The 14,950-nt window shown below is 38.5% G+C and overlaps 1 protein-coding gene across 1 annotated transcript; it reads left to right on the forward strand.

The window, feature by feature from the left end:
- The first annotated feature begins 337 nt into the window (after positions 1-337).
- Positions 338-4,186, forward strand: LOC133837502 (rho GTPase-activating protein gacN-like). Its single transcript, XM_062268285.1, has 5 exons — positions 338-493; positions 553-744; positions 817-1,357; positions 2,824-3,013; positions 3,335-4,186. The coding sequence occupies exons 1-5, from the start codon at positions 359-361 to the stop codon at positions 4,140-4,142; spliced, it is 1,866 nt and encodes a 621-aa protein (XP_062124269.1). The 5' UTR covers positions 338-358; the 3' UTR covers positions 4,143-4,186.
- The last annotated feature ends 10,764 nt before the right edge of the window (positions 4,187-14,950 follow it).

The raw sequence follows: 14,950 nt of genomic DNA on the forward strand, positions 1-14,950 counted from the left end.
TTTTTCTTCACACATACAAAAAAAACTATTGTTTTTTTCTTTTTGAAACTGTCGCAATGGAAATTTAAAAATCTAATCATAAATATAGCCCCAATGATTTTTGCCGCCCACTTAAAAACATATTCAGATTTCATGTTTTCTCTCATTTGGGTGTAGCTTATTTTTCTGCATTATTTTTTTTTTAAATTTGGCTTATTCTAGCTTATTTTTCTCAAAAATCTAGCTTATACGGGTGCTCAAAACCTGGCAACAAAAATCAGATTTTGATCCAATTCCATAATTCAATATATTCAATATATTGTGAAGATCAACGTAAACCTCTCTTAGAGAATTTTACTTATCGATAACAAAAATAGTAATGGCTCCGCATTTAAAAATAATGCTTTCGAAAGCAAGTACAATGCCTGTACCGAATTCACTTTTTGTTTTGGTTGTAAATGAATTGAAGGAAATGGGAATTAAACACAAAGAAAAGAAACCCAAAATAATAAAGGTAATGAATAATGTTTTATAAGTATATACTACATGGTAATGACATATTTTAATCTAAAGGCTTCAGTCGAACATCGGTTGTTTCGCCAAGGATTGCAATACCTAAAATTGGCAGATGCATTTCTGGAAAATGGAACAGTGGTACAGATACCGCAATTTGTTGTCGAAGCTTGTAGTTTTATATTGGAGCATTGCGAAACGGAAGGCATATTTCGAAGAGCGGGCTCAGCGATAAAGCAACGAGAGATTCGTGTAAGATTTGAAAACTACCAGCATTTTAGTTTATATAAAGTTAATGTTTTTACTTTCTACGTTTTGTTACAGAAATTTCTCGAAGCTGGAAATTCTTTAGGAAAATGCCACCGGGTTATAGATGTTGCCAATATTGTGAGTTATTTCTTTCGAGAGTTACCTGAACCCCTTATTCCATCTTATTTACACGACACTCTCGTAAGATGCCTGTTAACTCCAACAACATCAACATCAAATACCATTCATTCCATGCAATTGACTTGTTTGATAATGCCCTTGCTGACAGTTCAAACTCTGGCATATTTTATGCAATTTCTAAACACGATCACAAGGCATGTCGGCTCCAACAAAATGAGTGCTCAAAACTTGGCAATTGTAATTGCACCTAGTATCATGCCATACCGTGATATTAACAGCGTCCGCTTCAAGAATCACATTAAAATAGTTGAGATGCTTATCAACAACGCTAGCGTTATTGGAAATATCCCAGAAAGGATTCAAGATAAACTTGGTAGCAAATCCAAGAATCTATTGAACACATGCTTAATAGCGACAAAAAAAAAGCGACATGAATGCCGCAGACCTCTTACTACCCAAATGCAGCGACGAAGTAGTAAGTATGATCTATATACATATCCATAATATGTTACATATACGTATAAGCTAAATTAATAATTTCTGTGTATTTATGCATATAAAGAGTGAACATATAATTTTTACGGTAGATAACCCAAAATCAGTCATGAGTAACACAAAAAAAAATTTGTTCTTTATGAATATTGTTGATCGATATCGATCATAAAGTTATTATCAACAGACGAAATTACAAGTTATTAACAAACCATTAAATAGTTATATATATAATAAAATCAAAGTCTTTACACTGCTTGCAATAGTACCGTTTTATAGATTCCCCAACAACTAATGATAATATAATAAATTAATTAAGCTTCTAATCAGCAACGATTCAAATAGCGTTATATGGTTGATTTAAAAAAAAATTTTAGGCTTGAATAATGTCTAAGTGTTATAATGTGATTACTGTATTTAGTCTGCGCAGTTCATTCGCAGCTGCTGTTTCTCAGCTAACGGTCACAAGCGATGTGCTTTTTCCAAAAAAAAGCGGAGTTGAGAACATCTTTAATGATTGACGGCTGGATACTACACACATACATATATGTACGTACATATAGCCATACGCACTATCGTAACCAAACCAGAAGACATTTATTATTAGGTTAGTGATAAACCAAAGCCATTACCAAGTTTTCATCGAAATTTAGGTTAGAAATAATCGAGTTTTTTTTTGCCTTTCAAAAAACAGCAGCCTACAAAAGAAGGTGCTGTCCTATTTCTGATTATTCGCTAGTTTTTGTGACTTGGAACGTTAATGCAGCACTAGATAAGTAGCTTTGCAAATAGTTACTTTTATCAACCTTTTCTATAGTACAATCCGTACTATATTTACTATGATTTCCCTATTTGCCGTGCAATTTAGGAATTTTAATTAGTGGAATGGTAGGCCATTCGGACATGCTATTGATGAATTAAAAAATGCATTTCATTTGGTGTTTCCGTTTTATAACAATTGCCTTTGTCACGATGAAAACATTTAATTGCTGGCGTTCGTCGTCAGCTGGAATGGGTTTCCAAAATTTTTGCCCAGAATTTAAGAGTAACAATATCATTATACCCGCTACTTAGGTAGAAAAATTTACTTCTGCTTTGGCTGACAAACTGGTAATTTTGCATTCTATGGTTCATTTTCAGTGTATATCTAAATAGCGTTTGGTATATTTTTGTATTTTTGGGGTATATTTTGAGAATAATACCGCAATTTTTTGCTTTTATTATTTTATTATTTTGTTTCTATCAAACCAGTGATGAAATTGACGTTCTATTGTTGACGAATGCTATTTACAAAAATGTATCTTTATTATTAAAAGCAATTTAATTGTCGCATCGGATCTGTGATTCCTTGGGAATAATGTTGCTATAATTTTTTGCTATAAACTACAAATTTTATGTAGTAAATATATTCGAGCAAAGATGTGATTAATGTATGCTCAATTTATTTAGATATTTTTAGTATGTTGAAGACAAGGGTTGGTTTAACAATGAATAGCTCTCCTGCAAAGCAAAGTGATACTTCCAATACCCAAGAATTTGAGCTGAACAAGGAAACCTCAAAGGATAAATGTGGATCTGAAATAATCGTCAAGTCGCAAATATGTGCTGAACCTTTTGACGCTTTTCGATCGAAACAAAAGTAAGTGAATATACATATTTTTAATATTTATTCTTAAACGCCTGTAGGGCTGGTTTGAATTATAATTGTTAGTATTACATATATTAAATATAATAATAATAATAATCGAATATCAAGCCTCATTTTAATATATTATAAATAAAGCCTTTGTTATATTTTTGTGATATTAATTAATAAGAATTATGTATTAATTTCGTATATTTTAGAACATGGTATTATTAAAAAATTTTAGAGGGTATTTCACAGAACACACCCAACTGTAGCTTTTTTTCTTGCTTTAGTACAAATGCCTTGAATTAACATATATTTTATTTGTTGCAGTGAACTAATGAATATGAATGAGAACTGTGAAAATCAACCAACTAACAAGCGAAGATGGAGTGTTGCTCCATCAGGCTTCGCAAAAGATAACAAGAATAAAAACATGATAAAAAATATTCAAATCCAATCAGGTGATTATGTGAAATCAAACGTAAACACAAAAAATTGTCCACATACTTGCGACAACGAACTCGATGCTGTTTTGGAACGGGTATCATCAATAAAAAGCAAAAGTAATACGCCCAAAGAGAAATGCTTCCATAACTTAGAAAGTCTTGTATCTGAAGAAATTTGTGTGAAAACCGAACCAAATAATACAAAATTAAAAACACGACGCAGTAGTGAAGGTAATTTTGTACGATCCCTAAATGTAGTTGGGACGGCACGGAGAACACGAGAACATATGTCGTCACGCATTTATCGGCATATCCCTTGCAATATTAATGTACCATCAGATTCAACACCAAATTTTCGTTCTTCCAAAAGTCAAAATTCAAATACCCCAAGTCCTGGTATTATACAGAAGGATTTTAATCAGTGGTTGCCAGCTGAACATTTTTTTAAAAATTTGGATAACTGTTATACTCCGGTGCAAAAAATACGAGTTCACTACGATTCAAAAACGCAGGGGTTCCAAAATTTAAATAAAGAACTATATTTTACAAAAAAAAACATAACAGAAAAGACCATCGTAAATATAAAGTCTTCATCAAAAATTATTGTTGAGGAACAAGGTCGCTCTTCTATAGCTCGACTTCGTACTGAAAACTTTGGAATGGTTTTAGCTAGAACTAAATTATTTGAATAGTTGTAATAATTTGGTTTAATAAAAATCAAAATATATGCCAATAATCGATTCTTATTTCTCTCAACATTAATAAAATCCAACCAATAGTATTTGGTCGGTGAGTAATATTGCAGAATTGCAGCGGGCCCAAGCCTTCGGGCGTGCATTCCCTTACTTCTTATATTTCCGCTACCCATAAAAGTGGAAAGGTATTATAACCTTGCTTGCAGGAAATGTTAGTATCAGGCAGAACACATTGATTTTAGAGACTATTACACTTGTTACGTTTGCGCGCAAATCAAGTTTGTTTCAAATTTTCACCACGCCCATTTTTGCCACTCAACCGCTTTTGAGAATAGACTTCGATTTTCTAAATAAGTAATAAGTAACAGTAAATGTTGTAACTGCTAAAATCAACAGCTGATTCCCATTAGTGTATTTTCATTTTCGATTAAAATCTTATATTCTAGGCAAGATGCGGTCATCTTTGTGGCATTATTGAAGATGCGACTTCATCTCCCCCGTCATTATTATTATTATATTACGCACAGACGCTCTTGGAATGATGCTAATTTTCAATATATATATATATATATATATATATATAATATAATATAATATATAATATATATATATAATATATATATATATATATATATATATATATATATATATGTATATAAGTTATTAAAAGTCATCAGCTCCAGTGTTGTGATTTAGATGTCCGCTGGGAATCCTGGGAGATGAAATATGTTGGAGGAAACTATTCTCCTTTAATCACTGGCCTTGTGGCTCAGTGAAGTTTCCAATAAAAAATATGTTAGGTCGATGTAACAAGTGCCGAAGCTTTTATTCGTACGCTATGGCTGCTGTGTAGAACTGAACTAACTACTTATAAAATAAACCTCTACAGCTAAAGCTAAGCATCGCAAGTGGAAAAGAACTGACTACAAATCCGTCGCTGCTTGCTAAGGATAACGGTGCACAAGCATTGCGGCACATGAGACTTATCCGCGCGGGTCGCTTAATAAGTTGCCGGCCCGCGCATGCGAGGGCTGCTTAATTAAAGTTGGGAAGTGTTGCTTCTTAACTACTCCCCTCTTAAGTTCGTGGCCGGCCTCGGTGACGTCGAGTTGGGTGATGGCTCTTTTTAGCTTCAAAGAGGCACGTCTTCTATGGCAGCATTGGTGAACGATGATTGATGCGCAAAAGAGAATGCTGCCTCTAACTCCGAACCATACTTTTGGCGATCCTCCTGCCTCGACTTTATCTTTGAGTTGGCGTGTGAAATTTTATGTTCTGCTCGCTCAATCGATGTATTGATGAGAGACTCAGGACCTGATCGTGCCCGGTGATGTTGAGAGGTGGGAAAGTGGCGACGCTCGTACATTTGCCCACGACCGCGTTGTGGTTCAAGTACCTCGTATTGTTGATCACTGCTACATGCTCGAACGTGATGAGGTGCGTTCCCTCCAACATTACCATGGGCCCCTCGACCACAGTGACTTGGGCGCGTTGTTCATTGATGACGATAGTTCCTTCGTCTATCAGCGCGACTGGCAGCAGGTGGCTCGGTTGAGTGCGGCAATTGGATAGGCCTCCGCATGCATCTCTCGGGCGCAGCTTTCTCGTTTTGGCTTTTTGCAGAAAGTGGCGTAACTGGTGAGCTCTCCAACTGCAAATATTCCATCGTCGCACTCCGCAATGATGTCATCTCGGATTTGTAGGACTGTGTGATTGTGCGATACAGGGAGAATTACTGTTTTCTTACATATTTGCTTAATTCTAGGCTACTCGACTAACATAAGAATTTCATCTTCTGATTGTAATACTTTGATTTTATAAACTTCCATTAAATTAAATACGGGGACTTCTGTGAGCTGATTATCAAATATTCACTTTAAATCATTGGTTTCGACAATTGTAGGATTTATAATATCTGACTTTGCAAGAGTGATTGTTAGTATCAAATTCTGAATTTCTGTAATTAACATGCTTATCCGAGTCATAAGCGTTTCAAATAAATGTGGGGTGTCTTAGAGATCACCCTTTTTCGCTTGTATTATTTTGTTTATTGTATCTGTGAGTTTATTAGTCTGTTTTTGAGTTTCTGTAATAATTTTTAGTGCTGTGCCAAGAAAGTCCAATATTCTGGCCATTCTATGGTGAACTGTTTGGGCGGAAAAATATGTTTCTATGTGCTCTACATCTATGTCTAACAGTTTTCGCATATGCGAGTGGGGAAAAAACAACTTGTTAACAAGGTCAACAGGGTAAGAATTATCATGGTGGACCTGTAAGATACATTCTTGTTAGATTTATTGGTTGGTTACTTAATGATAACTACCTAAGGTTGTCTTTATGGACCACCCTCCCTCTAATCAGCACCGTTGTTCCTAAGTCGGCTTGTATCTTCTCTTCGGAACATAAAGGTGATAGTTTGTTACCTAGTCTCTTGTTGTTCTTGATATAGACTGTTTCGCCCACATCAAAAACCCTATTTTGTCTGTCCGGGTTGCACCTGCGTAGTTGGTCTTGTTGTGCCTTTACTATCTTGTTTCTGATAGTTTGGCAAACTTCGTCCGAGGCTGTGTGGATAACATCCCTGTTACGGAATGCACGCTCCTGTTATATTCAATAACAGCTCTGAGAATTGCTTGTGTTGTGTCGCAGATCTGTTTATCGATTTTAAGACATCTCGCAATCTCGACTAACGTACTATGGAAGCGTTCCACTTGCCCGTTGGAGCAGCTGTGAAGCGGGGCCGCGTTGACCAAATCAATGTTGAAGTGATTTTTTAGTAGCGAGTTGATTGTTTCTGAGCTGAAAGACGCATCGTCACAATAAATGGTTTTTGTATTTGGGAAGAGGTTAACCGCTTGCAGTATGGGGCTAATTATGTCCGTTATTGACCTGGATACTATCGGTTGTACAATCGCAAACTTTGAAAACTTGTCGATGCAAGTTAGGAAAAATTTTTTATCGGTTGAGAATATGTCGATATGAAGTATCTCGCCTGTGTGAGTTGGGGTAGGCGTTTCACCAAGTTCTTGTTTTTTCGGGCGCCTGTCGTATTTTCTTTTCATACATACTTTGCAATTTATTACTATTTCGTTGGCTCTTGACCATTTTCGGAAAGAAGTAATCCCGCCTAACCTGTTTGACGTTTTCTGGAGCTGCTCTATTAGCTCGATTGTGTTCGGTACTTAGGATTTCTCTTTGCTCATCTTTGTTGGTGATATCTGACACAATCGTTTTGCAGTGCCGAAACTTAGTCGACGGAAATAGTGTGCTCAACTTGTGTTGCACAGCGGCCAACGTTGGTAGTTCGCAATGAATCGCGTTAACCACCTCAGGATTGACGGCATTTCTCAATGTTTCGGTTAGATTGCATTTGTCCGTGAAATGTATTATGTGGCGAATTTTGCTGCCAAACATAATGATTTTTTGGTGCAGCGCATAGCGCGCCTCTTCTAGGACCATTTGGTTCCTGAAGCCGTTTATAGGTTGGTCAATCGTTTGGATTGTGAAAGTAAGTGACTCTTCACTATGAATCGTAGCTACGTCACATTGGGGTTGACTTCGCAGAACATTTATGTTCTGACGCGATATAGAAGATTTTTGCATTATGCTCTTCTATAAACGCTTTCCATCTCTTGATTTTTGCGTTTCTTTCAGACACCGCAAAGGTAAGTGTTTGATGGTCAGTGTAGATGCGGAGCTCTCTGGTACCATACAGATAATTCTGCAATTTCCCGAGTGACCACACGATTGCTAGAAGCTCCCTTTCATTGGTGGCGTAATGAGTCTCACACTGTTTTAACGTGCGTGAGATCATTGTGATTGGCCTACCTTCTTGGGACAATACTGCACCAATGCCATTTGCAGAAGCGTCAGTGGTCAGATCGAAAGGTTTTTTGAAGTCAGGATACATTAGTATGACATCTTCTGATGCTAAAATGTTCCTTAGCCGTTCGAACGCATCGCGTTGCGTGTCGTTGAACTCTATCGGGATTTTCCTTGACGTGTGTTTGCTGACAGAACCATTTTCACCTTTTAGTATATTGGTTAGTGGTCTAGCTATTGAGGCGAAGTCTTTTACGAATACTCTGTAATAGCTAGCTAGGCCTAGGAACGATCTTAGCGCATATAGGTTCGTTGGTTCGACGTACTCTTGAATTGCTTTGACCTTTTCAGGGTCCGTTTTGGCACCTTCTCTGGTTACGACAAAGCCGAGGTATTCGACGCTGTTTTTGAAAAACTGAGTTTTTTTCTTTGGCTACTCTCATGTTGGCCTCTAGTAGGCGTTGTAGTACTATGTCAATGTGTCGAACATGGTCCTGTCCATTTTCTGAAAATATTATTACATCATCAACGTAGACGTAACAACATTTCCCTATTTGCTCTCAGGACGTCATCAATTGCTCTTTGAAAAATGCTCCCGGCATTCTTTAATCCAAAGGGCAATCGGCAGAATTCGTATTTTCCACCGTTCACAGAGAACGATGTTTTTTCTCGATCTTTTTCTGCTAGGTATATCTGATGATACCCAGACTTTAAGTCGAGAGTTGTGAAAAATCTTGCTTTACCCAGATTCGCTAGAATCATTGGGATAGTCGGCATTGGGTAGCGGTCGGCAACAGTTCGATCGTTTAACTCGTTTAAAGTCAATTACGAGTCGTTTGTTTTTTGTTGCCCTCGGCATCGAACCCTTTCTTGTCGACAACCCAAGCTGGGCTGTTGTACGCGGATCTTGACGGTCTAATAATACCGCCTTCCAGCAGTTGTGAGATTTCGTTGTTAACGAAATCCGACACACCATTCGGATACGGGTAGAGTTTTGAACATACCGGTTCATCATCTTCAGTACGAATTGTGGCAATGACTGACGTATTGAACGGCAATGCCTCGTTAGAGGTCGAAAATGCCTTTATTCTTTTTGCTATCATTCGCATGAACTCTTCTTTTACATTATATCACTGACTTTAGTGAAATTTACATTATCACATAAGTGGAATTTCAGTGGCTCATTCTTGTCTCGGTAGCTTAAGCAATTGTTCTTCAAATTTAGTGTTGCCCCAGCCTGCGCTAGAAGATCGAAACCTATGATGGCGTCAAATGCGTCGAGAGTATCTAAAATGAAGAATGTTGCGTTCTGTCCAAGAATTTTCAGTGAACACTTTTTATTTATTTCACTGGATCCATGTATGGAATTTACAGTGAATGGGGTGCCGACCGTAGTTACGCTCTTTAACTCCTTTACGGGTCTCACGTAATTCTTTGCCGCCCCCGTGTCTAACAGAATTTTTAGTTTTCTGCTAGCCAACTGTCGTTCAATGAACGGCAGTTGGGAGCGTCCCCTTAAAAATTGAGCATGTCGTTTGTATCGACTAACTCGACATCGCTTTCGATTTCAGCGGCTGCTGTTTCAGCTGTGGCCGCATATTGCTGCTCACTATTGGCGATTTGTTGAGTTATATTATCAACTCGTTGACGCCTTTGACCAGACACCCGTTCTGACGAGTTGAGTCTTTTGTGTGTGCCACTTACATTTGCAGCACTTTGGGTTTTACCCCAATTGGTTGGCTGCCGATAGTGTGACATTGAGGGATCAATATCCATAGGTTGAGACTGAGACGTTTGGCCGTTTTTGTCTTTGTTATTTGTGTCTTGTTTTCATATGTAGTGGGGGTTCTTTCCTTGGCCTTTGTTAGGCTTTGGTTGCTGACGATTTCCCTGCTTACTGATTTCATTGGGGTGACTCCTGTCTGCAATTGTCTTCGCATAAGAGGCAGCAAACATGCTTCTTTCTAAGCTATTTTCAGTTTGACGAGCCAAGGCCAATGCCGATGGCAAATCTTTTGGCTGAGCCGGCAATACGAAGACTTTCAAAGATTTCTTCAGACCTGACATGAATGCGTGTAAAGCATCGCTTCTGACCTCATTGTTGAGAATCGTGGCAGCTTGCTCATCGTGTGTCATCACAATCTTGTTGGTGACCAATGTGAGCTTTCTTTCGACCTCGTCATAATATTCCATCAGGCCTAGGTCGCCCTGCCTAACCATCTCTAACTGTTGTCTGAGTACGCGTAGAGACGTTTTGTCTGCGTACGTGCAGTCTAATCGTGCGATGATCGCATCGATATTTAAAACTGTATTGTGGGATGTCAGGACTGACCTGGCCGCTCCACACACTTTGTTGCGTAGGATTGCATCGGCCTCGTAATGGGCCTCGCTACCCTTGTAGCGTCTGAAAATTTCGTATGCGTCCAGGGCAGCTTGCCTTCAGGACACATACTCATCGGGTACCCCTTCAAATGATGGTACAGATTTCACTATGTGAAGTCTCACATCGCACTTGACATTTGTGTCTATCGTCACTTTTTCGTATGTTACGATATTTGGTGCCACTATTTGAAGCGCATCTACTTGTGACCTGATTGCGTTCAGCTCTTCAGCAAATTGCTGCCTTAAGCGCAGTTCTTGCTCAGCGAGCGCAGCATTAACAGTGCCATTCACAAGTGCTTGTATTTGTTCGGGATTCATTTCCGTTTCGTTGCTCACTATTGAATGTGGACAAAAGCCTATTTCTTCACTGTCGTCACTGTCAATTTCTTTTTTAATTTCTCTATATGCCCAACTCATGGGCATATGTACGTTTGGATCTATTAACACAGAGGCACTGGTTGTACAGTGGTCAGCAACAGAAAAATATTCACAAGCTATTTTACTAATTTTACTTGTATAAGTGCTTTTAGTTAACCGATTAACTCGAAAAGAAATTAACCACAGAACTTATTTCACAGTCACTTGCAAATTTTTGGTACTTTAGTATTATATCTTTTATTGGTGCTCGATTTGAAGTAAATTAAGTTTATAATCACTCACTTACATGCTTCTTTGGGGCTTTTCTGGTTCTTTAAATATTATCCGTTGGGCGCCAGTTATTAAAAGTCATCAGCTCCAGTGTTGTGATTTAGATGTTCCGCTGGGAATCCTGGGAGATGAAATATGTTGGAGGAAACTATTCTCCTTTAATCACTGGCCTTGTGGCTCAGTGAAGTTTCCAATAAAAAATATGTTAGGTCGATGTAACAAGTGCCGAAGCTTTTATTCGTACGCTATGGCTGCTGTGTAGAACTGAACTAACTACTTATAAAATAAACCTCTACAGCTAAAGCTAAGCATCGCAAGTGGAAAAGTACTGGCTACAAATCCGTCGCTGCTTGCTAAGGATAACGGTGCACAAGCATTGCGGCACATGAGACTTATCCGCACGGGTTGCTTAATAAGTTGCCGGCCCGCGCATGCAAGGGCTGCTTAATTAATGTTGGGAAGTGTTGCTTCTTAACTTATATATATGATGAGGGCTGTACAAACAGTGTACAAATTTGAAAGTGACCGTTTTTAGAAACTTAACACCTAAACTTAACACTGAAACGATAAAAATAAAAACAAAACTTCATTCCCCTATTATACTCTATACCAAGTTCTATGATGCAAGTGCTTACACCAAAACTGCATCACGCAAACAGATGTTAAACTATGCGCGACTGAGGACATTTAAAATGTATAGGTATATATTCAGGCATGCTCCGGTATTCATTTTTCGTTTTCAAAACGAAAACGATAAAATTGGTGCTCCCATTTTCACTTTCACAACATTCTTTCGAATTGCAAAACGAGAAATTTTGTTTTGCCGAAATCAAAAGTACATGCCTTTTTCTACATTAAATCGGAAATAAAGTAGACTCATCTCAAATTTGGAAATAAAATTTTGCCGCCGGCAAACAACTTTCGTTTTGGTGAGCGACCGATAAGTCCGACACCATGAGTTATTGCCTAAGCTGCCATACTTTTGGTGTAATTTTTTTTTTTTAAAGAAGTTTCAAATCTTTATTTGCAAAAAGGCAAATATATTTCTTTCAGGGGAGCATAAATCAATAATGCAGGATAAAATTATCCTTATGTGAGTTGTATCCACGCAGGAAATTGGACAAACAAAAGGCCTACCTAAAAACGAAAATTTCTCCCAAAACGAAAAGTGAATACCGGAGCATAATTATTATAACCGCTACCCATAGGGTTGAAGGGTATTATAACTTTGTTCCAGCAGGAAATGTATATAACAGTTAGAAGGAGGCATCTATATATTCTTAATCAGCATCAATAGACGAGACGATCTAGCCATGTCCGTCTGTTCGTATGAACACCTAGATCTCAGAGACTTAAGAGGTAGAGCTATAATTTTTTCGACAGCATTTGTTATGTTTGCACGCAGATCAAGTTTGTTTCAAATTTTTGCCACACCCCCGCAAATAAAAAAAATCAAATAACAAGTGTAATTTTAAAGCTCGAGCAGCTAATTTTGGTGTATAAAATAATAATTTTATTTATGATTCCTGAAAATTTGGTAACGATCAGATAAAAATGTTGGAAGTTATTAAAGAAATACTTTTGTATGGGCAAAAACGCCTACTTACTACGGGTCTTAGTTGCTTTGGCTGGCTATTTTGAATGCGGCACTATATCATTATAGCAAATATAGCATTTGATATATTTGTAGTATTTTTGGTATATTTTGAAAACAATACCGCAATATTTTGCTTTTATTCAGGTAACGGGTATCTCACTGTCGAGCACACTCGACTGTAGCTTTCTTACTTGTTTCTTATACATTTTTCTATGATTGTGTTGAAAAGTGTTTTTATTTTCTTACTTTCTAAGTAGTATATAACAATAAGAATTAAGATTAATACAATTGTAATTGTTGAATATTTGTAGATAATATTTTCCTTATGGGTATACAAAATCATTTCTTTTGTTTCTTTGCATGAGAATGGCTCTATTTTAGTTACATTGTATTCTGCAAACATAAGTGTTGTGAATTGTTGGGCTCTATTTGATCATTTTATTTTTTGATCGTTTTAATACGATTGTACAATTACATATTTTTTATTATTTTATCCTTTTCAATGTAAATGTCTAATTTGTTACATTTTTGGTTCGTGTTATATTCCAAGTTATTACAATATTTGGTTCTACTATTTGTATAAGATCTTGTTTGCGATATTTATTGAAAGTACAAAATGGTTTTATATGTTTTATTATATTTGCAATGCATTGGTCATTTATGATCTTCTTAGAAATAGTATTTGAAACAAAGTTATTATGTAAATAAAATTACCCTTTAGTATTTTCACTAATGATCTGTCGATTTCCGTCTGGGTATGGAATTATTTAGAAAGTTTAAACTTCGAAAATGCTAAGTGGTATATGAGACATAAGAAAAATTTAATTTGTAATTGGATTGAACCATGCTGAAATTTTTATATTAATTAATTTTTCATGATTGATATGCTCTATTAGATCATGCTTAAGTAGTTTCGGATTAAAGATACCCATGCGGGTTTGTTGTAGGGGCGTCGATAAGTAGTTTAGGAAAAACACTTTCACTGCGAATTTCACATTGAGTCAGGTTTATTAACTATTTTTAAAACTGGTAGGGAAAACACTTGTAGTGCGCATAATGCGAAAAGTGGAAATGATACATGGAAAAAGCACTAGTGGGCAGGGTGACCAACCTGAGGAGAAACTAGATCAGTGTGTATACTAACTTTGTCACTATCGATATCAATCGATCGCGACCACACTGTCAACTGTTTTGAGTGGTCACACCTGCCATCATCTGGCATCAACATCCTCTCCCCCTTGCAATGAGTTGCAAACGTTTTTATTGTCCACATGGACAGGACAGATTCCAGCCCAATGTGGAGTTCTGGGTCATTGGCAAACCGTTGGTGCTCGGCAGGATGCCAGGTTGGATGATGTGAGGATACACATCAGTGCCGAGCACCAGGGACACCATCGATGGCTGGAACCAGCGTTCGTCAGCGAGCGTAATGCTCTGGAACTGCTCCAAGTTCTCTCCATCCACAGGTCGGAAGAGGGTGCGGCGGCAGAGTTGGGAATCCACCTGCAGCAGCACCTTTCGACGGAAATCGAATGTCCGCGAGCGGATGATCGCCGTGCAAACGCCCTCCGTCCCAACGCGGGTGACGGATAGCCGATAGGCCGTTGCTAATGATGCGCTGATTCGGCTGGTCGCAGTGCACGGGTCGATCAGTGCTCGCATCTCGAACGTTTTACATCCGGTGTCGATAAGGATGTTGGCCGTCGGTAAGATGCTCACAGCCTTATCCTGCAACAAAGATGTGAGCGTCGTCGGAAAAGCCCCTTTGGACCGGTCTATGGGGAGACGGCGAGCGGGAACGTGGCCGTGCTGGAGCTGAAGACCGAGTCGGTTCCGGTTGGTCGTCGCGTCGTCGCTGACGGCTGGGGCGAGCGCTGCGTGGCTGAGTGAAGTGGAGGAGCGTGTGGTGGTTCTTCTGACACACCCTGTAGCTTCCCGCGCTGCGGCATGTTGGTGGTGGCCCGGAATGTTGGTGGGCCAGACAGTTAGAGCAGTACTTGTTAATCAGTACTACTCTGAATCGTTTCTCAGCTGTCAGCCTTAGAAAGCGCTGGCACTTCCGTAGTGGGTGGATCCCACAGCACACGCGACACCGGAAGGAGCTGGTGCCAGCGGGGCAGCTCTGGTCGGCAGCATGAAACAAGAACAAATGATTATTATAGTAGCCTCTTTACATTGTCAATGACACATGGAACAGGACGGATTAGAACAGCACAGGACGACGAATAGAAAAACGAAGTAGGAGTTCATTCGCCCGTTAGTCCTTCCTTTCTTCAGTTTGGCAACGGGTCTTCGGACCTTTGTGTCGGTGCCTATCTGGTTTGAGGTTGAGGCAGATAAAACTTAGGTGACCACC

Source organism: Drosophila sulfurigaster, chromosome 2R (genome assembly GCF_023558435.1).
Source record: "Drosophila sulfurigaster albostrigata strain 15112-1811.04 chromosome 2R, ASM2355843v2, whole genome shotgun sequence".
Lineage (NCBI taxonomy): Eukaryota > Metazoa > Arthropoda > Insecta > Diptera > Drosophilidae > Drosophila > Drosophila sulfurigaster.

Excerpts from the sequence above, each read along its gene's own strand:
- LOC133837502 (XM_062268285.1), top strand. The coding sequence starts at position 359 with ATGGCTCCGCATTTAAAAATAATGCTTTCGAAAGCAAGTACAATGCCT. Across the intron at positions 745-816 it reads TAAAGCAACGAGAGATTCGT|AAATTTCTCGAAGCTGGAAA; the intron begins GTAAGATTTGAA and ends GTTTTGTTACAG. Across the intron at positions 1,358-2,823 it reads CCAAATGCAGCGACGAAGTA|ATATTTTTAGTATGTTGAAG; the intron begins GTAAGTATGATC and ends CAATTTATTTAG.